The sequence below is a fragment of the Rhipicephalus sanguineus genome, chromosome 6 (genome assembly GCF_013339695.2).
Source record: "Rhipicephalus sanguineus isolate Rsan-2018 chromosome 6, BIME_Rsan_1.4, whole genome shotgun sequence".
Taxonomy (NCBI): domain Eukaryota; kingdom Metazoa; phylum Arthropoda; class Arachnida; order Ixodida; family Ixodidae; genus Rhipicephalus; species Rhipicephalus sanguineus.
Genome location: NC_051181.1, coordinates 102,875,345 through 102,902,073, shown reverse-complemented (window position 1 = coordinate 102,902,073; position 26,729 = coordinate 102,875,345). Strand labels below are relative to the sequence as shown.

General features: G+C 43.9%; 2 protein-coding genes across 2 annotated transcripts in view; both read left to right on the top strand.

The window, feature by feature from the left end:
* LOC125758869 (uncharacterized) overlaps positions 1–26,729 on the top strand; it is a 271,216-nt gene that overhangs the window by 120,286 nt on the left and 124,201 nt on the right. The gene's annotated exons all lie outside the window — the stretch shown is intronic.
* Positions 8,533–9,981, top strand: LOC119397992 (uncharacterized). Its single transcript, XM_049416896.1, has 3 exons — positions 8,533–8,922; positions 9,218–9,343; positions 9,445–9,981. Exons 1-3 carry the CDS (start codon positions 8,711–8,713, stop codon positions 9,644–9,646), a joined length of 540 nt encoding a protein of 179 aa, XP_049272853.1. The 5' UTR covers positions 8,533–8,710; the 3' UTR covers positions 9,647–9,981.

The window sequence follows — 26,729 nt, the reverse complement described above, 5'->3', positions numbered from 1 at the left end:
TGATATAAATAATCGGCATGTGACTATGAAAAAGATATTGCGCTTTCCTAGCCATTTCGTTGGGCCGATCGAACGTCCGTAAGCTAGGCAGTTCGTAGAGGCACACCCCATAGCTAGGCTTTCGGGTGAATATGCAACTTGTAGAGCAGTTTAATATGCAGGTATATAAGCTTAAGCACACGATGGTTTTTGCATTTTGCTGCTAACGAAATCAGACGACAGCTGAAGAGAAGCAAACTGGTTATCTCGTGAACTGGCAACGCCACAGGTACCCAGGAACGATGATATGTGTCATGATCCTTTAGTTTCTGATTTCGCTCACGTTCGCAGTTGGCGGTGGTGGGCAGAACAGGAGCCGGAAAGTCATCGCTGGTCCTAGCGCTTCTGCGCATGATTCAGCGAACGTCGGGAGTGATCAGCATTGACGGAATCGATATAAACACAGTTCCATTGAAACGCCTTCGTACCGCAATCAGCGTCATCCCGCAGGTGAGTGAGGACGAGGAGTTCTGCACAGTACATGCGCGCAAAACTGCCTTAAGTTAAATATAAGGAATATTTTTACTGATTATATTGTTGCCCAATTTGTCAGTAATAAACGTGTCATAAGGTTGTCATTGCTATAAAATATTGCAGCTTGCATTAATACTTAATTAATACTAATTAAAATATTCTCAAAACTTGGTTGAGCGTTGGTTCTTTAGAATGCATTGTAGCAATCATTTACTGCAGCGCGATTACCAATAGATTCAAATAGACAATTTCAAGATTCATGGTGTTACAGCGACTCTTATGCATTCATTATGGCTTGTGACGTTTTTTTACAGCGCAGTGACACCAGCTGTTTTGCCACTGTGGAAGTGCCATTTACCGTTTCAGCCTAAATTACTTTTATTTATAGTGTCCCTTAAAGAAAGTTAATTATTGCTGTTCAACTAAGCCAGCCAATGTAATACCTTTCAATTTAATTCAGGACTATTCCATGTTTACTGGGACCTTGCGAGAAAACCTGGATCCAGAAGGCACCCATTCGGATGAGGTTCTCTGGAGAGTTCTTCGAAACGTCCACCTAAGTGACTTCGTTGAAAAGTCACCTGAAGGGCTCTCATTCTGCGTGTCTCAGAAAGGAGAAACACTGAGGTTAGTGGAAAGTACGTCCTCCTCTTGACCAACTTTGTCTGAACCTTGTAAAGTTGCCTAATCTGCAAAGAAAAAGGCTAAACGAACTGTAGTTCACCCCATTTCTTGAGAAGATACTCTCGAAGCTAAGGAATACACAAGAGTACCAATATGAAATAATTGTACAGAAATTTAATATTAATATGTTTTATATTTTTCCTCACATGACGGTAAAGAGATGTTCCCGCTTTTATATAGCGTGCGCCACTACTTATCAACAGAATAGAGAATTAGTGAAAATCGTAGACACACACAAAAAAAAACTAAATGAATTTCACCGAAAGTGAGTTCGTATAAGCAAGTCAGAATGTTAAATAAGCGATGCTTTGTAGTAAATTAGGATTATTGTTATTATTTTTATTAAAAATTTCAATAGTCTATTGTATACATTTTTCGTATTGAAGGGGTCTGCTTACGAAAGGAAACATAGTTGACCCCTCCCCCGTAGGAATCAGTATAATAGGAAAGGGAAACGTGTCTTCATTGAAGCAGTTGAGAGCTGGCACAATATTTGCTGGTGTTTGGCAATATGGCACCATTTCATGCGGATGCGCCTGCTTTGACGCCTGGTGGCACATCTCCATCCCGGCGACTAATGTCAATGATCATGACTAACCCTTTGCGCTAGCTGAAGCAATTATTGTATACCACCGGACACAGCATATGTTGGATATCGCACAAGGTTGGCATCAACGAGCAATGAGCACTAGTACTCGATATGCGCTCATGAAAAGCGCCGTCATTTGAGGACAGAAATGGCAAGATGTGCGCTCTCCAGTAGCTATCGGTAACCTACGCCTCTGCCCATGCACACAGCACCACGCAGCGCTTCAGGAACGCAAGATGCCGTGCTCGTAGCTTTAGCCGTGAACATCCGAAGGCGTTCCGCTTGCTGCTGTCGTGTCTCACGCTGCACCAAAGCTCTTACTCTCGCGGCATTCGCCCGTCGACGTCACTGGCTTTCTGCGGCGCTTAATGCAGCAGTCTTCTCAGTCGGTGTCATCACACCGGACGCAGTAGACGTCTGACAAACGCTGTTGGTGCATGTGAGAGCTTCACTACGCATTTGACGAGACGGCGCACTCTGTCATGACGCAAAAGACCGAGTGCGTAGCTGCGCAGACACGAAATCAAGTCACCACGGACGCTGCGTTGCACTGAGAGCCTCGGTGGGAGTGATAAACTTTCTTGAAATGAAATGGGAGTAGGAATCAGGAAGCCAGGCTTCGCTGTGCTCACACTACCGAAGCGCTCCCTGTCGGTGCTTGTTAGTATCATTATGCAGCACTTGATTTCACTGTTCCTAGACAATGACACTGCCTTTGCAAACCAAGAGTGCCATGAGAGGGAGAAGGTGTGAGAGATGTAAGCCGCGTTGGTGAGCCTTAAAGTACGTTGCCGGTAGCGCAGTGGGTAGAGCACCCAGTGCCCATTATCGTGGACATATTGTGGGTTCGACTCCCATGTCATCAAAATCAACGAAACTTTTCTTTCTTTGTGATCTGTATTCCACTGACGTATTTTACTGACCTAAGTGAAACTTCACCGACGTCAGTGAAATATGGCAGTGAAGTCTTGATGGACCCCGGCATCAAACACTTTCGCGTTAAAACTCTGTATTTAGCCATCGAAATGTCCAAGATTAACATATTGAAAGTTTCATTGGGAAAGACTAACCTTTTTTTCCCCTGTTGGCATGAAGTGCTGGACAGCGACAACTGGTGGCGCTCGCTCGTGCCTTTCTGCGAGCCACAAGAATTCTGTTGCTGGACGAAGCCACCTCCCAGATGGACTCGGACACAGAGCGAAGGGTGCAGGCGAGTTTGAGGGAGAGCTTTTCGCACTGCACCATAATAACGATAGCGCACCGCATAGACACCATACTGGATTACGACAGGTGAGGCACAACGTGTGCTACCTAGCTACCATTAAACACACTTCCTTTTACTTAACGTGATGCAGAATCTGTGACAATGTGAGGCTGAAATAAACTAAGTATTTGACTGCTCATATACTTTAGAGCGTGCTAGAGCGCATGATGCTTCCCGCGTTTCCACGTGAGCGTCGTGCCATGATTGTCCTGAGTGAGCATGCTGCGGGGATGGTTGGCTGGGCTCACTGAGGCGTTTGTTGAAGTCGCTCATTATTTGCTTTTGGAGATTGTCCTGAACGCAGCTTTAGAACTTGGTGTGCGAAACATCCACACAATATTGGCAATACAATGAGCTGCCCGCGGTATTGTTCCCAGGAGAACGCACCAACAGTATACTGTTCCCTGACGTGTGGAGACCAATATTTGCCCTCTAGGGAGGACACGGCGCAAAAGCTCGCCATTTATTTTCCCTTTCAGCAACCCCTTTGCGTGTTTATAGGTGTGGTTACAGTGGTGTGGCGTATTGGGAGATCACAGCACCAAACTATAAAAACGAGGACGATGCTATTCGTAATGTATTGCGCTAGAAAAGTACTGGAAGCCTCCCATTTTGGGCTTACCTTTCTGGTGTGCTGCATAATTGAATGCGACCACAGTCGTTCACAGTTCCCGTTGTCTATGTTGTTTCGCTGCATTCTAACTAAAACTGTAAAAGCGTTATTTATGCAACATTTAGTGAATACAGTAAGAGCGCTTACAGGCTGCTGGCAGCACGTTTTCTGACTTCTTACACGCGCTTACTGTTCTTAGTGCAAAATGAAGGTATCTAATAATGCAAGTTGAATGGTTGAACGGAGAAAATTGACATCCGCTCAAGTGTACCACGAAGCTGAAAGTGGAACCGATACGGATTTCTCGAAGTAAATACTGCCTAGTTTAAACAAATTGTCTCCATAGTAGTGAGGCAGAACTAGCAATGGTGTTATCGATACTATCGATAGTTCAGCCACTATAGAACTATCAATGCTAAAAAAACTATCAATAGCACCATCGATAATAGATTTTATGGTACTACTACCAGTACTATAAAATCAACCGCGCGAACTCATTGCAGCAAAAACTTCGTTCACCAAGTGTGTGCAACAGGAGGAGCAGGATGAAGGGCAAGAAAGTTGTAATTTTTTAATTTTTTTATTTAGTACAAACTGCAGTCCGAAGACCAAGCAGGCGGAGAAAAAAAGCAAACATAGTGAAAGATAACAATAATAATATTTGGGGTTTTACATCCCAAAACCAAGATATGATTATGAGCGACGCCCTAGTGGAGGGCTCCGTAAATTTTGACCATCTGGTGTTCTTTAACGTGCACTGACATCGCACAAGATAGGGGCCTCTACCATTTAGCCTCCATCGAAATGCGATAACATAGTGAAAGAAGTCGTCAGCAAGCTATACAGCAGGTTACTATAAGCATTAGTGTTGAAAGACAAACACAAATTAACAATAATTACTAAATATACATTTCTAAAAATAACTGCAGAAACTTGTAGAAACAGTTTTATGTACACAAAAATAAAGCGATAGAACTGAGATAATGAGTTGTCGTAATGCGGTATGGGAATATGAACAATTTAGTTTACATGAAAAAAAATATGCATGTATTTTTCGAAGTTGTGAAAAAACATTGAAAGGCAGTGCAATGAATTCGCTAATGGTTCGCGGAAAAAAAGAGCGTTTGAAAAGGTTAGTACTTGGAAAATATGGTGTCAGATCGTGATTGTCACTATGTCTGGTGTGCCGTGGAGAAGAGGGAGAAACGTATTTACCACGATCGACAGTAAACTACCGATTAAGGAGCAGGAAAAAAAAAAAACTTCGGTATGGCGATATCTCTACGCTGTTTCAAGAGTGGAATGTTGTTAGTAGCCATCATTGATGAAGGTGAATAAGATTGTGATAGGCGTTATAGGTGAATCTTACTGCTGTCCGTTGGACCATTTCTAGTTTATAAACATCCTTTTTAAAATAAGCGTGCCAGGCCACGCATGTTTACTCTAGACGGCGGCGAATAAAAGTATTCTATGCTAGAGATTTTATCTGAGATGCTTGCACTCCTTCACCAGAATTCTTGGCTGATAAATAACCATTAAGTTGAATTATTCAGATGTACAGGAAACGAGATCGTTACATTTGACGGTACTGTGCGGCTACAAATTTATATTCCATTTCGTGATTTCAATATAAAAATATCAATAACTAGGTTTGTTAATTGTAAAATGTAAGCGGTTACTTTTGAACATTATTTTATCGATGAACATATTCCTGCATTTGCACTGCTGAAATAATTTTTATTTCGCCAAAAAATTGCTGATAAATTATGTGAACACAGTACTGCTGACAGCAGGCTATCGCAAATGGTTTTTTTGCAATATCGCCGGCGAGGAACAACACACTTATTCACAACACTATTGATAGTATTGTCGGCCGTAGTACTACCAACGGTACTATCGATTGTATATCGATAATACTATCAATACGTTATCGATAGTACTACTTTCGATTGCTATCGACAGTCGATTTGCCGATAGTTGGGATCACTACTGCAGAGTCCGGGACTGGAACCAGGAACCATGGTTCCCCGCGACAGTCACATTACAGTCTTGGCTAACCATGAGGATAGGTGATTACGAAGTGAGGGCGAAGTGAAAACAACTCGCAGACGAAACATTTCTAAACAAAATCCGTGGCACTCTGTATGCTAGCGGACTTTTTGCCCTCTGGCTAGTGCTGCCATAGCAGTTTAGAGGTTTAGACTATGCAAACCCACGAAAGACGTCGACTGACCTTGCAACTGTACAGCACTCACGTATTGAAACAGAAAAATTAAGGGCTAAGTAATGCACATACTTTTGTTTCCACCAGCTTCAGTTAGAGACAGGTTGGCGTATGTTTTACTCGAACGCTTAGATCAAAGCCAACGTTATATTCAGAGGCCATATACGCTGCGACATGGAGTGGTGATCTCAAGGAATAGCGCTTACCAGTCGTTATGCTGAAAATATTGATGGCGCGTTTAAAATCAGTGAGTACTGTACCTAGCTATGTGCTGAATCCATGTACAAGCCTTTATCTCAGCCGTTACCACTGTTGTTAAAGAAGGATCCGTAGTGATGCCGGAAAGCCCCTTTCCCTTTCACGCTTCAAAAATTGACCTGTATCATGTGCTTGTTCGTAATGGATGGATAGATGAATAAACTTTAATTCGGTCCCTCGGAACGCGCCCTAGCACCTTGCGGGCCGCTCCCACGTCGGAACAGAAAGACCAAGTCTCTCTGCTGGGTCGCGGGCCCGTTGGACTGCCCATAGTTGTGCTTCGAGTCCGGAGCTTGTAATAGCATCTTCCCATTTGCTCGTAATGATAAGAAATTACTACAATGTACGCTAATTCTTCCCGTAATGCAGGGTCGTCGTCATGGGAGACGGTCAAGTAATGGAGACTGGAGGTGTACGAGACCTGTTGTCCAACCCATGCTCCGTGTTTCGTAGTATTGCTATCAGCGCTGGAATCGACGTAGATAAAGGAATATCAAATATATTACCAAAATAAAGCTTTTTTGAACACATACATAATGTCAATTTGATTATCGTTGGATTCTAAGCCACAGTTACATCATCGTGATAGCAGAAAGGACGCAGAGCATTAAAAATCCTTGTCCTTTTTTGTGTCAAAAATATTGCTCTTGCGTTATGATCTCTTCTAGATTCCACATAAAAGCACAATTAGTATTCACGAAGAAGAATGGACACAGGTGCGAGTGGTAGAAACAGCTCGAACCGGCACTTTTCCAGCACGTACTACGCAAGGGCGCGGTAGGAGAAAGGGACGCAATTGATATAAAAGCAATTTGGTAAAGCACTCTGATCGAGCGAGTGTTGCTTTATCGAAAGTGCATTGGTACGCTGATTAACTTGGCGTAGGGGCTCTTAATTCTTTTGTATAAACTCTCAAGTAGCATACACTAAAGGACATAGCATCGGTGGGTATACTGTGTCTCTCTAGAAGAGCCGGCAGGGCCACTGCAGAGAAGGCTATGCCAGTGACGTAAATCAGGGCCTTCACTTGCACAAACGCACGACACAGCTGGGCGTGCCATTGCAGATGCCAATTATTGCTGAGGTTAGGTCGCTGCCGTTCCTTTTCCGCTGAAACGTCGGCGTCTATGGGTGCTGATCAGTGGCTGTATAGCGAGGAGCCCGCTCAATTTTCAGCGCTTGGTCGCGTGCGCACGGACACCGTAACACATGACGTAATTACTTGAGAATTTCAGGCTGTCTTATTCTTAACAACGCTTTTCACAGTGAAGGAAACCGATTGTTGGCGACGCTCTCTAAAGGTGCATAGCTTCATGCTTACGAAAAATATAATGGGTTGATAAGCCAGGTGACAGAGATATCTTGTGCCATTACGTTTTTGTTTTTAGTGGACGGCCTCTCACCGTTTATTGGAAATCGCAAGGGGCACAGCACCTGGCTTAGGCCAGGAGAGAAAATTTAGTATGGCCTCATTTTGCTAATTATGTTCTGTTACATGTACGTACTACAGTTGACAATTCCCCGTACCTTTCGTTTTAATAATTTTCTTCATTGGAATCTTCGTCTTTAAGTTGTAAAAAAAAAACAAGGCAGCTTCGCACTAGTGGTGCCAAGCCTGAACGAAGAGCGCAGCTGGACGGCCCTCCTTGTTTCTCTTTATTTTTTATTTCTTTCTTCCTCTATTGCTTTATCTCTCTTTCTGTTTCTTGTATCTTTCTTTTGTATCTTTCTTTTTATTTTGTTCTTTCTCACTATATCTATTTGTTTCTTTTTCTCGCTCTTTCTATATTTCTTGCTCTTTCGTCCCTTTCTTCCTATCGCTTTCTCTCCCTCTGTTTCTTTCTCTCCCTTTCTATTTTTCTCTCTTTCTCTCTTTCTCTATGTTTCCCTGTCTTTATATCTTATTACGTCATTATTCCCTTTATTTCTGTATATTTTTCTCTTCCTTAGTTTCTATCCCTTTATTTCTCTGTCTGTCTATGTTTTTCTGTTGTTGTGTTCTTATGTCTTCATTCTTTTTATATCTCTCTATTTCACCCTTCTGATTTATTTCTTTCTCGTTCTCTCTGTTCCGCGTGTTGGTTTTCGTTATCCACTCGCACCTGCTGTACATGGTAGTGGGGCTTGCAAAATTCTTGTGGCGCATACCCGTGCGCCTCAGGAGGTTTTGCACGACGGATCACAAGTTGCCGGCATCTTAAACCGCTTCACTGTAAGGGCTCGTTCACACAGCCGTCAAACGCTCCGTCACGTCAACGTCACGTCAAAAAAACGTACAGCAGACGCGACGTAGCAGTGTACCAACAGACGACGGCGGTTGCAACGTCGACAGCAGAACGTTTTTGTGCAGTGTTGACCGACTGTTTTCATGTTCGGTTAAACGCGGAGAAATGAGATCATCATTTTTCAGGAAATGAATTAAAACAACTTTTGTCGGTATAATGTTAACGTAAACAAAAAATGGACGGTTTAATAGTGCATTATGAACGCAATATGGATGTTATCGTATAGCGAGAAATTGAGCGGTGTTGATCACTGCAACTGGCAACACTGGCCACTCTAGAAATGGCGAGCCACAGCAACAACGCATCTGCTGTCGTGATGCTTGGCGGTTATATGCTGATGTTATTGCTATGCAAGCGAAGAAAGCAACGAGCGCGCAAAGCACGGCGACCGAGAAGCACCTGGGTCCGAAACATGTGCAGACATCGCAAGTTCGGCCACTCATCTTTGCTGATTCCTTTGCTGCGCCGCTCCGACCCTGAATACTACTTCGAGTAAGTACACGGCATGGTATGTTCGTGTAGAATAGTACTTCCTAATTTTTGGTGTTATTACTCACTTATCATAGCTGCTTCGGTCGCAACTCGTACGTTGTCATTTTGTTGACTGTGGCCACAGTGCGCGCAGTTCGTGGTAGCCGAGCAACGCCCGAGGCTAGATGCGCCTTATGTGTTGTTAGAGCGTAATAAATTATTATTTCTCGTTCTTTTCAAGATATTCATTACTGTAGTACTGTGAATGGGCTAGCGTTAGAAAATGTTTTATACATAAGTATAAATTTCCGCGCAGCTACATGAGGATGTTTCCGGCGACGTTCGAGAAGTTGCTGTGTTTGGTTAGAAGTGGGATCGAGCGACTGGACACCAACTGGAGAATAGCCATCCCGGCGCGGACACGACTCGAAATAACGCTTAGGTAAATAATTTAATGAATATGCTCATCAAGGTTCTTGGCTTTCTAAAGATTGGTGTGTTTATTTTTCCTCACTCTATATGCATTTTTTCGATTTCGTTCAGGTTTCTTGCAAGTGGTGACACTCAGCGCTCGTTGTCATTTTCATATATGATTGGAAGATCGACTGTTTCCGATATTATTTCAGAAACCACGCAAGTGATTTGGGAAACCCTGAAAAAGAGATACGTTAAGTGCCCTACGAAACCCGAGGAGTGGCGCGATATTGCTAGAGGTTTTGAGCAGCGGTGGAATTTTCCTAACTGAGTCGGTAAGTGGTGCAAGAAAACTTTTTTACTAAGCAGAAATGAGAATTTCGATACAAACACTTCTGTAGGGCTGTGTGGAGCACTGTATCAATGCAAGTTGCAGGCTGGAAATGTACTGTGTGACTGCCTAAAAACACTTATTTCACATTTAAAATGTTTTGTAACTACCTTAGCATACGGAAACACATCAATAAGTGTAGTGAGCGATATGAAAGTACAGTATCTAAATCGTAGATGTTTATCGTAAAAAGGAATATCTGTTATGATGCCTCCTGTGTGCATGCTGCCGTTCCCTCTGTTAAAATCAATGAAACTTAGTTCTCACTTTTTTTTGCAGGCAGTATTGATGGCAAACATGTCACAGTCGAAGCCCCATGTAATTCAGGATCTGAGAACTTCAACTACAAAGGAAGCTTTAGCAAAATTTTGATGGCTGTGTGCGACTCTGCATACAAATTCCTCTACGTGGAAGTTGGTCGATCTGGTGGAGAAAGCGACGGGGGCGTCTTCGGAAGGAGTACGCTTTGCAAAGCCCTTGAGACGGGAAAGCTGGGTATTCCTCGATCCACTGCAATTCCAGGAGGAGATGTTGCCCCTTATGTGATTCTTGGGGATGAAGCATTTCCCTTGAAAGAATACCTCATGCGACCTTATCCAAAGCGTTACATAAAAACAGACAGTGAGAGAATTTATAATTACCGCCATGCTCGGGCAAGGCGTGTAATTGAGAACGCGTTCGGCATACTAACTAGTCGCTGGCGCATTTTGAGAAGGAGGTTTAAGGCCACTGACGAGAATGTCAACAGATACGTACTTGCATGTGTGGCACTGCATAATTTCCTGTTAACTGAAAAAGAGGAGAAAGAGAAATACTGTCCTTCCAGGCTAGTGGACACAGAATCTTGGACTGGTGAGGTAATTGACGGCAAGTGGCGACAGGATGGTAAAACAGTGCCAGTGTTTAGACAAGCGTCAAAGTTCGGCTCAAACAAACCTTCCCACGCAGCGCAAAAAGTTCGTCAGACATTTAAGAACTATTTCATGGGACCGGGCCAAGTTGAGTGGCAGTTGGATTATATACACAGGAATGCTCCAAGGCAATGAGCACATGCAGAGGAGTGGTAGCATGCCCTACTATATGTAAATAAACATTCACTCGCATTTAAACTTCTTTAATTTCAAGCAATGCCATGTGACATGCGTGCATAAGCCCATCTTGCTGCACTGGCGTCAATTCCTTCGCTGATGCCGCCATAAAATCAAAAAAAGAGTTGCATCGATGCACGGGTTGTTTGTGCACTGTGGCGCTGACAGCTTGCATAAAGGCGCCCGTCACCTGCTTCATGTCCTCCTCATTAGCATCTTTTGTCTTCTGCCTGCAATAAAGATTTCATTTCACATTCTTGAACATTTCTAGTCACTATTTCAAATGTTATGTTTGATTTGCGTGCAGTAATTGCGAACAAAATCCATGCCAAAGGTTTCGTTTAAGTGCCCGTCTGGATCACCTTCACTGTCAGAGACTATTGAAGGTTTTTTTGAGACTTCAATCCAAATGAAACAGTATCATCAAATGGCCTCCATCATACTTTTTTTATTTATGCTGCGTAGATGATGTCCTCTTCGAAGCAGATGTAGAGGGTGGTGGTTCAGCTTGCCCAACACTTTTGGGCGGCGTTCCCACATGGGTATGGGCAGCACTATTGCTGCTTGTGGGAGGAACTGAAAGATTGCTGAAGAGGACAAACATTTTTCACTCGTACACCCAAAGAAAGGAGTCGCACATCAATGTTGTCGCATTATTCATTTCCTGGCTGTAGCTGTACAGCTCGTAATGATGTAATAATAAACACTGCTGCCTCTTAGAGGCAGTCAGTGTTATTAAAAGCCTCACACTATTTACAGCAGCGACAAAACTGAATCTAAAGTATTTAGTCCATGATTACTTTGTCGAACCCACTATCAAATATGCCGAAGTCCATCCAATGACTACTCTGTAGTCTACAAATTTGCTTCCAGTGGGGTAGACTTGGGTGAAATTGACAGATACCTTTCTAATAGTGACCAATGTGTACTGAAATGAAGCACCGAAGAATACACATTAACGTATAGTTATCATGGGTTAACATCAAAAATGTTAATGTAATGCCAAGACAGCAGCAACGTTTTTTTAGAAACCATGAAATACATTAACACATATTCAAGGAAGGCGAGCAACAGACAATGAAACGTGGGAATGAATTGTTGATGTTTGTACCTTTCCCAGTCATCACCAAAATCTTGGTCTGATTCCCTTCAAATGAAAAAAAAAACGTTATTATACCGGTACAGTTCAATAATAATAATTACTATTATTATTGAACTGTTCAATGTTCAATGAACATTGGTACAGTTCAATGAAAAGACAAAAAAAAAACGAACACACAATGCCAATATCTTTAGTAACTAGTCTAGCCTTGCATCAGCTGAGTATTTATGTTGAATGAAATCTATTTACCTGTGCAGGGAAAACATGTTTTAGCACCATTCTCGATTTTATGCATTGCCACCACTGCACCTGCTATTGCTTTTGGCTACTATTGCAGGCAATTAAAAGTGAAAATACCGAAACAAATTCATGAAATGGACAGAAAAGTAATGCTAACACAATGCTTACCAAAGAATGGAGTATCAGTGACGCATTTTAACACAAAAGAAAGCTCCGTTAGTCTGTATAGCTTTGTCAAAAAAGAAAAGAAGATGTAAGGCATGCAGACATAGACATGGCATCTGCGTGGTGTTCTCCTCTCTAGTGCCATTGTTTGCGCGCCTTGCCTTCTTTTATGATGCATATTTCATATTTCGTTTCTCATATATCAGTCTTTCCCCCAATGCAAAAGCAATCAATGAACAATAATAAACAATACCTGGCAGTGCATTCAGCAATTGCAATATCGTTAACTCCTGATGGAACACTCCTGAAATTGCGAGTACATTTCTGTTAGCTGTTTAGCATTCTTTTTCAAGCAAACAGAATGAAACATCAGAACATATAATTTACAACATAACGTAACCATTACTTACATGTCAGCACTATCTGGATCAAGGTCCAAATTTGAAATGACCCTGCAAAAATAACAGCGCCAGTAACTCTGTTATCGCACAACCACAAACTTAAGAGTTGCATTTATACTAAAAGCATGCCTGTCGAGAACTGTAAAGCGTAAGTTGGCTATACGGGAGCTACAGACAGATCGTTGGAATGCACGATTTACTTACGTCCCGAGGCGCTCCTTGGCCATGAGGCAATCCATGACAGCAAAAAAGCGCCAAGTAACCCTGGGGATGTCCGCTGTTCCTGCTCCTGACTTTTTGGCGCCATCGTATATCTTTTTAAATATTCTCCACCGATCTTTCAAGTGCTGAAATTTTTTGGCAGCAAGTTCTCCTAAACGAAACAGTACAAATAATAAGCATTGTGGTCGCTTGAGCCAAAACAATACAGTAAATCCCCGCTGACGAAGACACGAGACTTGTTCCATGCGTGACAATTGCAAAACTTAAAAGCACATGGATGACAGATCGTTATGCAACAATCGATGCAACATGAGCTCCACGGCGCGATAAAATCAAACAATAATTCGTTATTTCTTAACTTGTTAGCGCTTTATTTCGAACTGGTAGCTTAATGAATCACTCACCTGAAATGCCGAGTTCTTTTCCAATCAAGGCCCACCTATTTTCCTTCATCTGGACGTCTTTGAAGCATGCTTCCCTGTTATCATACAGGAACCTGTGAGGTCTCACCAGTTCGATCAGTACTTCTGCATTGAAACGTCCCTCGCGGTTCTCGTTGTCCGACATAGCTCGCTCAACAACACTACAGAGGGACGTGCCAGACAGAGCCGGTGATTGAAACAAAACAACTTATTTATTGACGCACCAAAATAGGAATAGTCCACACAGCTCAAATGGCTCGCTGGCGACTGATGGTCTCCCGACTCCGCTGGGCTCTCCTCTTCGCACCACAAGCACACACACACAAAAACAACCGCTGACGCTGGTGCACAAGCACACACACACAAAAACAACCGCTGACACTGGTGCACAAGCACACACACACACAAACAACCGCTGACACTGGTGCACAAGCACACACACACACAAACAACCGCTGACACTGGTGCACAAGCACACACACACAAAAACAACCGCTGACACTGGTGCACAAGCACACACACACAAAAACAACCACTGACACTGGTGCACTTGTTCCCCCGTTTTATGGCCCATTCAGTCAGGCGCGCGTTCAGTGTTCCAAGGCCACGGACACGGGGGCCGTATGCTAGACGCGTGGAACTCCAAACGTCAACTCAAACGCGGCTGTTTGAGTACGCGTACAGTGTAGTACGCGGCTGGCTGGCGGCTGGTAAACACAGTTGTGGATTCGGATACGACCATGATACGACAGTGACTTTCGCGCAGCCAATTCCCCTGTTGCCAGCTCTTGCTTTGTAAAATCGCCAGATTTAGAGGCCGGCTTCCTAATTTCTGATTGGTCCGTTTTCTAGGGGCGGGGCTCCGTCCCCGTGCCGGCGACGGAAACGTAGAGCACCGCTCTACGTCGGCGTCGACCGTTTTTTCCGGAGAAAACGTCTCGGAAACCCTCTCCCCTGACGGAAATTGGCGACGTGACGTTGACGTGACGGAGCGTTTGACGGCTGTGTGAACGAGACCTAAAGAGAATGAAGAGCGCGCGTGCCGGTTCATGATGATGATACTTTTTGAGACAGAGCACAAGTTACCGATAGCTTAAAGAGCTTCGCTGTTAAAGCAGTCAATACCTGCAAGAGCTCGGCTACGCCTCTTACGTGAACTCTTCCACTGGTCATCTAAACGTCTATCTCTCGCTTGCCTCGAGCGTTGGCTCATTATCGCGCGATTAAGTAGAAATACAACTACTCTCGGAAGATGTACGAATGTATTTCACCGACGCAGGGCAGGCGCCCCGCGTTCCATAGACGGATCTGACATTTTAACACGAAAGTGTTTTATGCCGGGCTCCACCAAGACTTCAGTGACGCATTTCCGTCACGAAAATGACGTCAAAGAAGTTTACACCATCAGATGGCAGAGAATAAAAAGCTCCGCCAACGGGTATCGAACCCACGACCGCTCGGTCCGCAACAACAGATGCCGGGCACGCTATCCACTGCGCCACGGTCACAAACTTTACAAATGCGCGTTTTATATCTACCACTCTCCCTGTCGGCGGGGTGGTGTTGCCCTCTGGGAGCGGTAAAGTAAAGTAATTCGTCATTGCTGTGACCTCCGCGATTAACACCTGCAACGCGTTACACGCCCGTCCCATTCGGCGCGTTTTCAATAGAAGTTCAATTTTGTCAATGCCGTAACACACCGCGAGGTGGCGATCTTAGCCCAAGCATCGTAAAAGCGTCGGTCTTGCTCATAGCATCACGCTAATCCAAACCAAAAATGGCTGAGAAGCGCGCCTGCCTCACCTGGCTGTTACACCGCGTTCCCTGCTCACGCGCTCGCCCCGAGAAAAATCGCGGCCGGGCTACTAGGGCCGCTTTGCGTTTCCCTCTTGTCCGGCCGTGTTGTTCAATCACATTTTAACATGCCGCGGGATGGCGACAAAGATCTGCGTCCAATATGCGACGCTATTCTGGCTATAACACCTCGTTCTCTGATTACCTTTCACCGTTAACTACTACAGCTACCACAAGGTTTTGTGTAATCATTTAACATGGACGTTAGTCGTCGGGATGGAGATGTACCACCAATCATCAAAATGGGTGCATCCACTTTACACGGTACTATAGGTGCCAGACATCAATATACATTCCGCAAATTCTCTTATATCAATGTACAGTAAACATTCAGTTACTTCTGTAAGGGCACGCTTTACTTTCGTGTTTTTCCGATATGACGGAGGGATCAACCATCTTTTTCCTTACGTTGTAGCAGTGTAGTGCCTTAAATATCAAGACGCTGCCGTTCCTGTCAATTCTAATCCCGCTTCGCCAATAAATCTTATTTTGTTTCATTTATTTCTTCTCACCCTCCTCCCCAATTTATTCTTCCCTCCTCCTTTCCTTCTTCCAACGCATTATTAGGTGACGCATGCTGACGCCATCGCTCGGCGAAGTTGTTCTGCGAAATTTGACAGGGAAAGCTCCAGCCTAAACAGGTTCGCTTGTGAAATAACGAGATATAATGTAAAATAGCGTAAGGGTATCTATAACATCGCAACAGACAGCAGTTTTCGAATAGAGGCAGGCACACTGTGCCTACTATGATGCAGGTTTTTTTTTTCGCAACCACCATCTGAACTTTCATTTCCCCGACTCTGCATCTGCCCGTAGAGAAATCACGGCTGGGCTCTCAGCCTTTCATTTCCACCCATTCTTTTATAATACGTTTTTCTTAGCGAGAAACGTTTTCAGTAATTTTCAATAAAAGGTGCACCGTACGTACTGGAAGCGAGGTGTGCGTAGAACGCATAAACGACTGCAAATGCTGCTGCTACAGTCAGCGCGAAATTTCTTATTTCTTTCCTGACGATTATATTTTCATCTTTGGCTACAAAACATTATTTTCTTAACACGAAAGTGCAGCTTGAACACAATTTGCACGCACAAGAAAGGTGATTGTGTGAACATATTTTGCTATTTTTACAATCGCACGCCTGTGAGAGTGCCACGTGTGTTATTAACTTCACGAGAATTGCCTCGAAAATAGCTTCAAACGTTGAGCCGCGGTGGTATACGTATGAATCCGTAACAAATCCGAACGCACGCTAAAAAAACAAAAAACAAACACCAGCGATGGGCACATATGAAATGAAATGCATGAACTACATTTACATGACTCGTTAGCGACAATGCACATTGTACCGCACGGGCACGTGTGTATGCAAAAAATATGAATTTTCACCGCGGAAGAATAGAAAAGAACACCGTCGTAACAACATATGTGCACTAGATCACTGCATTGCTCCTTCTTTTTATTGAAATTCCTGCTTTATAGAGCTGGAAAAAATTACAGACAATGTAAGCTAAAAATGTTCAGTTGCGTCCGCATGTTTTAGGATATCTTGACATGCACCCTCTTTTCAAAGAAATAAAAGAAATGCCTGCGCGACAAAGGCATCTGCGCTCTAATTTCTAGCTACAGGTATGTATTATACGCTCGTGTTCTTGGGAGACTTCGGGTGCGCTCACCATCCGGACTCGTTAAAAAATACTGTAAAAATGACCCGCTACTGCGTGATTATTTTCACCCTTGTAATAGTTCAAGGGACATTTCTTGGGCTTGTTGCGTACGATGTAGATAATGGCACCGCTCATTACGCTGCATTCAGCGACCTCCTATATGTAAGCATTTTTTACTTCCCATTCTCCGTTAAGAGCACATTTTTTAAGCGGCGTATGTGATGTTTGACGTACATAAGTGAAGCTCATTTGAAGAGCTGAGAACTAAACATTCGACAGAGAAAGTATTTCTTCCGCGTGTAATAGTGAGAACCCAGTGCTTACGGCAATGTGTGGACGTACTCAGGCGTACGGAACGTTAAGCAAGAAAAAAAGTGACAACGTGCTATGTTAACCTATAGGTTGTGATGTTGTCGACACGTGTTATTGGTGCATGGCGAGAAACGAAAAGAGCAAAAATACAAGTCGACATAAAATGCGGAATTTCGTTGAGTAATCTATGAGCACGGATATGAGAACAAAATAATAACCTTTGTTCTCGAAGGTAGGCTTATTTCGAGGTATTCAACCAGATCCACTGGCTTTGAAAGCGCTAATCACTTCTTATTACTCCTTGCATTTGGATAACGAGGTGCTCCGCGGACAAATCGCCGTGGCCTAACTAGAAAGTACAACGGGCAGGAACATGGCCACGCCGTATATCTTGAACTTTGAGCAAAATTAAATATTAGAAGCCCGATGTGTTCAAGGCATTTTAGTGTGTAATGTGGCCGCGTGCGAGCAAGGAATGGCGAATGGTGCGAAGGCAACCCACCGTGATCAATGAAAGAACATTCTTGGCTTGCTGAGAAAGCACCACTGTACCTTGGAATCCCGTGAAAAGGGTTAGAATGTTATTAGACGAAGCTCGAAGTGCGATAGTAAGACTGAACAAAGGGCCGCTCACTGCGTTGCTCTGCGTTACCGGAATTTTTTTTCATTTGGCATCCAATCCTAGGAGAAGAAAAATGGAACACCGGCCAATTCCTTCACATATGACCCGGATATTTTGTCATCACGTGGCTATGGTTTCGTGGCTTCGCGTATCGCAAGGATGTGCACTTGGTACATGGTTGCATGAGATAAACATCGGCAACAACGGTAGTGACGAGAGCTCTGTAATATCGGTGATATAAAACGACTGGTTCGGTTGCAACCTTAGACAGATTCTTGGCCGAACCTTTATCCACACACATTGTTGAGTGGTGGAGTGACTTGTATTGGTGCACACTTCAAGTGAAACTATTGTGGCACTGAGTTTGTGAGCCATTTCTTGTTTGGTCTCAAAATGCGTACATTTATTTCTTCGCAATTAGTACACAAAGATATAATAATAATGATAATAAATAACAATAATAATAATAATAATAATAATAATAATAATAATAATAATAATAATAATAATAATAATAATAAAAGCCGGTAGATCCCACGCATTGTGGGAATCGATGTAATGCGAAGCAGCCAGTAAAGAGCTGCATACATCGTATTGTATGTCATTGAGGAAAATGCGTGTCATGGTTTTCACGTTAACTCCTATTATTTATGTTCGTCACACAGTAACGTCGCGCAATAGCAACTTCGGGGTAGATCAAGCTGGCGAAACGGCCGCCAGCGCACCATGAGCGTGGCATGTAAGTCATGCTGTACATGACATGCGTGTCATGATTTTCATGTTAACTCGTGTTATTTATGTTCGTTACACAGTCACGTCGCAAGATACCAATTTTGGTGTATATCAAGCTAGCGAAACGGCCGCCAGCGCACCATGAGCGTGGCATGTAAATCATGCTGTACATGACATGCGTGTCATGATTTTGATGTTATGACTTGTCATTTATGTTCGTAATACAGTCATGTTACGCCATACCAATTTTGGTGTACATTCGATTAACCAAGTGACAAGGAGAGCACAAAGTCGTAGGCGGCTAGATAGATAGATAGATAGATAGATAGATAGATAGATAGATAGATAGATAGATAGATAGATAGATAGATAGATAGATAGATAGATAGATAGATAGATAGATAGATAGATAGATAGATAGATAGATAGATAGATAGATAGATAGATAGATAGATAGATAGATAGATAGATAGATAGATAGATAGATAGATAGATAGATAGATAGATAGATAGATAGATAGATACGCTCAAAGTTGCAGAAGTTCGCTAAGAAATGCTTCGCATTTAATAATAATAATTTGACGCATGGATACGAAAAACACGTAGGAACCTTGCCGCACACAGTTTGCTGGAAAGTAGGCACATTTTTCATCTATGTAGTTTTGCGAATATTGCGTCGTGAATTCCGCAAGTGAAGATCGTTATGATGTCATAACACTGCGAAACAAATTTACATTTATAATAGGGCGAGGCTTTGTACACGTAGGTCTCGAGCCCTTCGTTCAAAGCCCGTTGACCCTGTTATAAGGCTAATTGATTGTATTATTTTAACATACGTTGTAAGATCAAGATGAATTCTGCTGCGATTCTGCATGCGCTGGGTCTAACACGCTTAATTTAAATCTGGCTAATTTACATGGTGTGTTCACAGGACATATTGAGATGTGCAAAAGCTACAACGCGCTCATTGATGCCAGACGAGCAAAGATGACCTTGTAGATGCGTTCGTACTCCTTATTTCAAGTGGTTCTCGTACGTAATGGTAACGAACATCGCAATCACGAACATATTGCACAAGGTCGTAGGTAATCAAATCGGGGGACATTTTAACGGGGCCCCAATTCGATGACTGATGACTGAATCCGATGACCGTATGCGATGACTGATGACCGAATCCGATGACCGACGATACTTCCACCAGCAACGCGTTTCGCGCTATATGTATACGTTGTAATCTGGTCTGCGGGAAATGGTTGAGGTCACCTTCTTCGAAAAGAACACCACCTGAATGCATCATACCTATTGAGCTTGGAGGTACTGGAAGAATGTTCAAAAGGCCGACATTTCCGTGATATCACGAATTGGGGTTATCTGAATCGTGGTGACTGATTGGCAGGTATTACGGATGATGGCGAGTAAATAAGGTGGGCCAGCACACTACCACTGGCCGTTTTCTGTTCACCGCTTACCATTCACAAATTGCAATGAATAAGGTGCACTAAAATATGCTCTCGCATAGATGCTCACATGTCAGGTGCGCAGAGGAGCCTGTCTTGTGCACACTGTCTGTAGTTGCAGCAATACTGTCTGAAGTTATGGAGCCCCACCGACTTGACCGATACCTGTGCTGGTGACATCGCTGGACACTTGATACGATATGAGGAAACTTCATCTCACGCGCGTGAGACGCGCACGTACGCGCAATGTAAATAGCTTCGATCGCGCTGTACACACTGCCATGATTTCTTATGCGTGTTATGGCTCCACTCGCAGGGTGTGGTGAAGTAGCGAAGACGATGGAGCTCGATGCGTCTGCAACCAGACAACATCGGCTTCAACAGAGTGCTGCGCAGAAAGCAGCACAAGCCGTAGCTCACCCAGAATACCGGGCGAATACAGTGAAACCTCGGTGATACGATCACAGCTCATACGAATTTCAGGGTGATACGAATTTTTCGTTGGTCCCGGCCAAGGCTCATTGCCTGCAATGTAATGGAGTACGGTTGCTACGAACTGATTTTCACCCAGTGACGTTTGATACGAACGTACGCTACCGCCCAGGCACGAAGAGGTGCTGTCCGCGCTGTCACGGAAGACGCACCAAGCACGTGCGAGCGCGGGAATGCAAGCGTGGGCATGCGCGCCGCACCGCCAAATCGTCAGAATTACGGTGTAAGAAAAACACTTTTCTAAAGGTGGACGAGGACCGAAAAAAGGCGAGGACGGTCTTGGCGAAGTAGTCAGGCCTCACAACGTCAACATGCGTGACCGTTGAGGTCGCACTTGTGCAGGCACGGTCGTAAATATCCCCCAAAACATCCCCAACACCTACGCGATAACAAAATAAGAACACAGGACCGTGGTTCTGTAATGTTGTGGCCTTGATCCATCGCGCCAAAGCGCTTCTTTTGTTACTTGCGCTGTAGTACTCCGGTGTCATGCAAAAAAACATACTAAAATTTGGAAGGGACTACTGCTCTCACGGGTCACAACGCACCTGGTTCATTAATTAAATACGCGCGTACGAACCGTATATTTACGAGTGCTGGTATGATTGCCGACATCTAAAAACTTAACTGACAATCATTCAGGGTTCTTCCTGACGTTGCCGCGGCCCTGAAAAACAATAAATGAAAATGTACGCCAGCTTTCTTTTGTCGCATGCTAATTTTCTATGCTTTCTGGTGATACGAATTTTGGATGATACGAATACTTTTGGTGGTACCGTGAGATTCGTATCACCGAGGTTTCACTGTAGCGTGGTTTGTGCTCGGAAAAACGACGCTAAAAAACTTCGCCATTAAGGGGCCCTGCGACACTTTTTCAAGTACTCATCGAATGACCTCACTATATAACTTTATTGCCTCACACATCGATTGCAGCAAAAAGTTTGCGAATTCATGAAGTATGAACGGAGTGACGGGGATTTCTCGCACGATTGAAGCGCTTCCTCTCTCCTTTCCTGTCAGCGAGCGTGCTGAAAGCTGCGCAGGGGGGTATGACAAGGGGGCAAGAACATACGTCAGCATACGTCACGACCTTGAGCGCTTTCCTTTCATGCTTTCTTTGAACTCGTCGGTGCACTTTCGGCGTGATTACGAGCGCACTAGTACAGTCCTGCCATGTGGAGTTCTAGAATTATAGAGGGGGGGGGGGGGGGGGAGCGACGGCGGTTTCGGGGAGGCACCACGTGGCGGCCGCGGCACCTATGCAACACACGAGTTCTCACATCAGTAAATGGCGATGTCCTCCCACCTATGACGCAGCTAGCGATTTCTAGCAGTCTTTGAAAGGTAAATGTAAACTCCTTGCCGCTCAGAGTGCTGCCACATTTTGCTCTGATGTTCGCAGGAGCATCGACTACCAATCAGAAGTGTTTTCTGACGATGTTCGAAAAGTGCTGTAGGGGCCCCTTTAAGGCGCTTACGCCTTAAAGTCACCACACGAGCCTCCTCACACACAGTCACCTCGCGAGCCTCCTCAGATCTGCCTCTGAGGAGGCTCGCGTGGTGACTGTGCTGTGTATTTTACAGAAACCTTGTTATTTATTTTAGGGGTTAGAGCCTTTATATAGTTTTATAATTTTCTCGCTTTCACAATGAAGAGATGTGATGCATAATAGTAACTCTCTCGTGAAAAAAAATATAAAAGCACATTATATGACACTTTGCAGATGCTGAATACCTCTCAGAGAATATACATATTTGCGAGAACTTCTGCCCTCTACAAGAACATGAAAAAAGAAGAATATACATATTACAAAAAGGTGTCACTAAACGAAACAGACTACGATTTCGATTTATTCGTACCTTCTAACAGCAGGTATGTATGTATTGAGACATTTTGCAGCGAGGGTCGCATTATGCGTGTGAAAATACACAGGCGGGGAAAGCAGAGTTTCGAATGCTGTGTTCCCACGTAGCATACAAATAACTCATTGCTGAGAATTATAACTCGCACAAAAATACAGGTACTATAAAGGTATATCACAGAGTATATTTTTAAAACTTCTATATCCAATTTAACAACATCGTGCGCTTGCAGCCAGGAATTATCTTATTTTCACAAAAGAAAGAAAACATAGCCAAAAAAATCACAGCATATCCACGGGGTGAATGATGATGAGTGGGGCGAAGCTACGGAGGGAATCATCTGTAAACCGTGAAACTCTTCCGTGAAATGCGCCCAGTACATAATATAAAGAGTGTGAAACATCGTGTATATATTAAACATCAAACTTTTATTGTACTGTTGGTTTACGTGGTCCCTTCATTATCACTTGTGATCGGTGAAATGCAAGAAAGAAGTCCGCTCCCGAGCGAAAGAGCGCCAAGAGCGACCGCATTCCCCGCTCGCCCTGTGAGAATTAAAGGCAAGGCTAGAGGGAAGACAGGACACCGCGTTCCACGACGCGAGGTCGGTAGCATGCCCAACGAAAGCCAACGGAACGCGATCGTGCAAGTGCTCCGGCTTCGCATCGCCTCATGGTTCCATTTAGCGTCCCAAAACCAAACATATTGCTCAAGGTGTGCCTTGCGTTTTTCGTAGAAATAATTTCTTTATCATGTACACTAAGACGAAAAGTTGAAAGCTCACTAGAGTGTATCGCCCGCAAAGTATGTCTTTTAGTGTGATTTAACTCTCGTACGGCAGGGTCCTCACGCCGTTTCCGGTCCACCTCGCCCGTTGACGATCGGGCGAGGTGGCTACATAGAACTACTACTACTACACTTTAAGAAAAACATCTGGCGTTCTTTCGTTCTGCTTTTACAAAACATCTGGCGTCTTTCGTTGGTTTATTTCATCAATCAACGGCGTTTTGAACAAAATTTTTATTGTTTAATCACGCACAGGAGAAATCTCACCAGGCACTACCTTGGAGGTAAACAATGGCTGCTAATGGCAATGAGAGACAGAAGAAGTCGGCTTTTAGCTAACACTTACACTTCTACTTCTACTAACGTTTCCTACTGGAACATGCCAATGGCTGCTAATGGGGAATGAGAGACAGAAGAATTCGGCTTTTAGTTAACGCGCACGCTGCGAATTTTTTATTGTTCAACAACGCACAGGAGAAATCTCCCACCGGCACCACCTTGGAGGTCAAAGCGTAAGACTTGTTACTCACTACTACGACCACGACGACTACGAGGGACGAACGGGTGCCGCCTTAAGGAGCTTCGCCCCTAAAATTTCGGCAGATCACACGCGTTGTGGGAATCGGTCTCCTGCGAAGCAGTCAGCGAGTACTTCTGTGGTGTATCTTATGGTTTTGAGTCAAGCGTTACTAGGTGGATGGATGTGTTTTTGTAAGTGTAGTAGCTGTGTGCACATCGTTGGCTTAACAGGCACGTCGACAACACTGGCGTTTTAAGGGTAACTTATGATGTGACGCAACGTCGCCCTCACGTTGGAGTACATACATCAGTATTATCAAAACTAAGTGCACCTTATGGTGCAATCATGTGAATATCATACGTCATTTTCGTTAACGCATTCTTCCGGGGTCGCGCAATGCTTCAATATAGCTTGGTGAATCATAGGAATACAAATGTAGTGTATTTAAGACTGCTATAAAAGCGGAGCCAACACTCGAACCACAGACGTTAATCTGATACGGCGTCTGTATCGTAGGAGTACATATGTAGTGTTTATTGCTTTCTTATAGAATTAGATAGCCAGCACCACAACCACAATTCACGTTGCACCAACATTACGCCAGCATAGGCTGTTTTTCCAAACCAGTTTCTAGACCTGGTGTTGCTCTATGGTAGAATACCTGATTGCTACGCAGAATGCTTGGGTTCGATTCCTGCTGTAATCCTAATGTTTATTTTAACACGAAAATGTTTTATGCCGGGGTCCACCAAGATTTTCATGACGTATTTACGTCACGGAAATACGTCAGCAAAATGAACGCCATCAAATGGCAAAGAAAAAAAACTATAAGAAAAAGTTCTGTTGACAGGAGTCGCACCCATGACCTCTCGGTCCGCGATGATGTCTGGCGGGCGTTTAGCCCGCTGAGATACCGCCAAACACATAACGGAGGCTACATGAACGCGCCTTTTATCTTTCACACTTTCCTCTCACAATGCTCGTGCATGGATGGATGGATGGATGCGATGAGCGTCCCCTTTAAAACGGGGTGGTGACATGTGTGCCACCAGGCTCGAAAAGCAAAAAAAAAAAAAGCGCGCCGTCGCTGCGACCGTCCCATTCGGCGCGTTTCCAATAGAAGCGTAATTTAGTTTAGCACACAGCGAAGTGGTGGCTTCAGCCCAAGCCTCACTGATAGCGTCCATCTATATCAAAAAAAAAAAAAAAACAGCATATCCACGGAGTGAATGATGATGAGTGGGCGAAGCTGCGGAGGTTCATCGGTAAACCGTGAATCTTCCGTGAATTCTGCCCAGTACATCATCACCGACGTGAGATCGGGCACGTTTATACTAAAGGTTCGATGAGTTATGACGACTTGCAGCTCACTTTAATTTTACATGTACGCTGTAAATTTTCATTGTTTAGAAAACCATTGCTTTAGAAAACATCTGGCGTCTTTCGTTAAGCAGCTGGCGTCTTTTCGTTTTGCTTTAGAAACATCTGGCGTTCTTTCGTTTTGCTTTTACAAAACATCTGGCGTCTTTCGTTGGTTTATTTCATCAATCAACGGCGTTTTGAACAAAATTTTTATTGTTTAATCACGCACAGGAGAAATTTCACCAGGCACTACCTTGGAGGTAAACAATGGCTGCTAATGGGAATGAGACAGAAGAAGTCGGCTTTTAGCTAACACTTACACTTCTACTTCTACTAACGTTTCCTACTGGAACATGCCAATGGCTGCTAATGGGGAATGAGAGACAGAAGAATTCGGCTTTTAGTTAACGCGCACGCTGCGAATTTTTTATTGTTCAACAACACACAGGAAAAATCTCCCACCGGCACCCCCTTGGAGGTCAAAGCGTAAGACTGGTTACGCACTACAACTACTACGACTACGACTACGAGGGACGAACGGGTGCCGCGTTAAGGAGCTTCGCCCCTAAAAATAGCTCTCCAACGCTCGCCTGGCTGTCGCACTGCATTCCCCGCTCGCCCTATATGAGAATTAACTGCCAGGCTAGCGGGAAGACACAACGCGCGTAGAGTTTCTCTTCGCGTTTCACGACTCTTTGGAAGAGTGCATACCGTGTATCAGTGTTTATTATGCGCTTGTTGATGCCATATTTGCGCGGGATTCACCATATGCGGTGTCCACGTGTGTGTTAAGAACTTCAGCTACCGCAAGGGTTAAATCATGATCATGGGCGTTAGTCGTCGGTACGGATACGTGCCACTAGGCGTCAACGAGAGTGCCTCCACATCAGGCGGTGCTACATCTGCAAAGAACAATATACATTATACTAGCACTGATATACCAATGCACTAAAGCAGTCAACTACTTGTGTGACATGTTTCACTTTCTCGTTTTACCGATTCCTATGACAGAGGGATCAACCATCCTTTTTTTTTTCATTCGTCGGGTCAACGCTGCCGATGTCAGTTTTTCTTAACGCTCTCGCATTTAAATTACCAATGTCTATTCTCGCCGCTCCTGGGTAGATATAAACTGTCAATCACCTGTACCGCATAACAGTACAACGCGGCCCGTGGTAAACCGGTATGTTCCATACGTGTCCGGAGGAAAGGGCTTGACGACGTACGTGACAGGATTTTTACGTTATTCATGTCATGACCCGACAACTATATTCTGCAAATACTCTTACCCTCCCATGCCAATTTTGGTGCGCACCAAGTTAAGGAGCGGATCATGAGAGCACCTAGATGTAGCCGGGTAAATAGATACGTAGATAGGAACGCTCAAAGTCCCGAAGGTTCGCTAAGAAATTGTTCGCATTTAAAAAAGGAAAAGATCAACTATCGGCTACGCCTTTAGCATAAGAAATCGTTTCTTTAGTAAAACGCCAGAGAATTATTAAAGCGGAAATAAGTATTTTTGCAGATTTTTCTATTTGCTACTCTAGGTAAGGGCGTAACAACCTTTAAATGCGTATAATTTCACGATGAATAAGAGTTTAAGCGTTGCTGTCTTTATGACGCGAGTCAATCTTATCATACACCATGCAACCCATACTAAGCACAGTGCGTGGAATAGAAGCAGACCAGGCGCTCGGCGAAAGATAGAAATTGAGGAG

What these genes read in the sequence shown, in the direction of transcription:
- LOC119397992 (XM_049416896.1), top strand. Translation starts at nt 8,711, where the DNA reads ATGGCGAGCCACAGCAACAACGCATCTGCTGTCGTGATGCTTGGCGGT. An exon ending in GACCCTGAATACTACTTCGA is followed by an intron (nt 8,923 to 9,217) that starts GTAAGTACACGG and finishes ATTTCCGCGCAG; the next exon opens with CTACATGAGGATGTTTCCGG. An exon ending in CGACTCGAAATAACGCTTAG is followed by an intron (nt 9,344 to 9,444) that starts GTAAATAATTTA and finishes GATTTCGTTCAG; the next exon opens with GTTTCTTGCAAGTGGTGACA.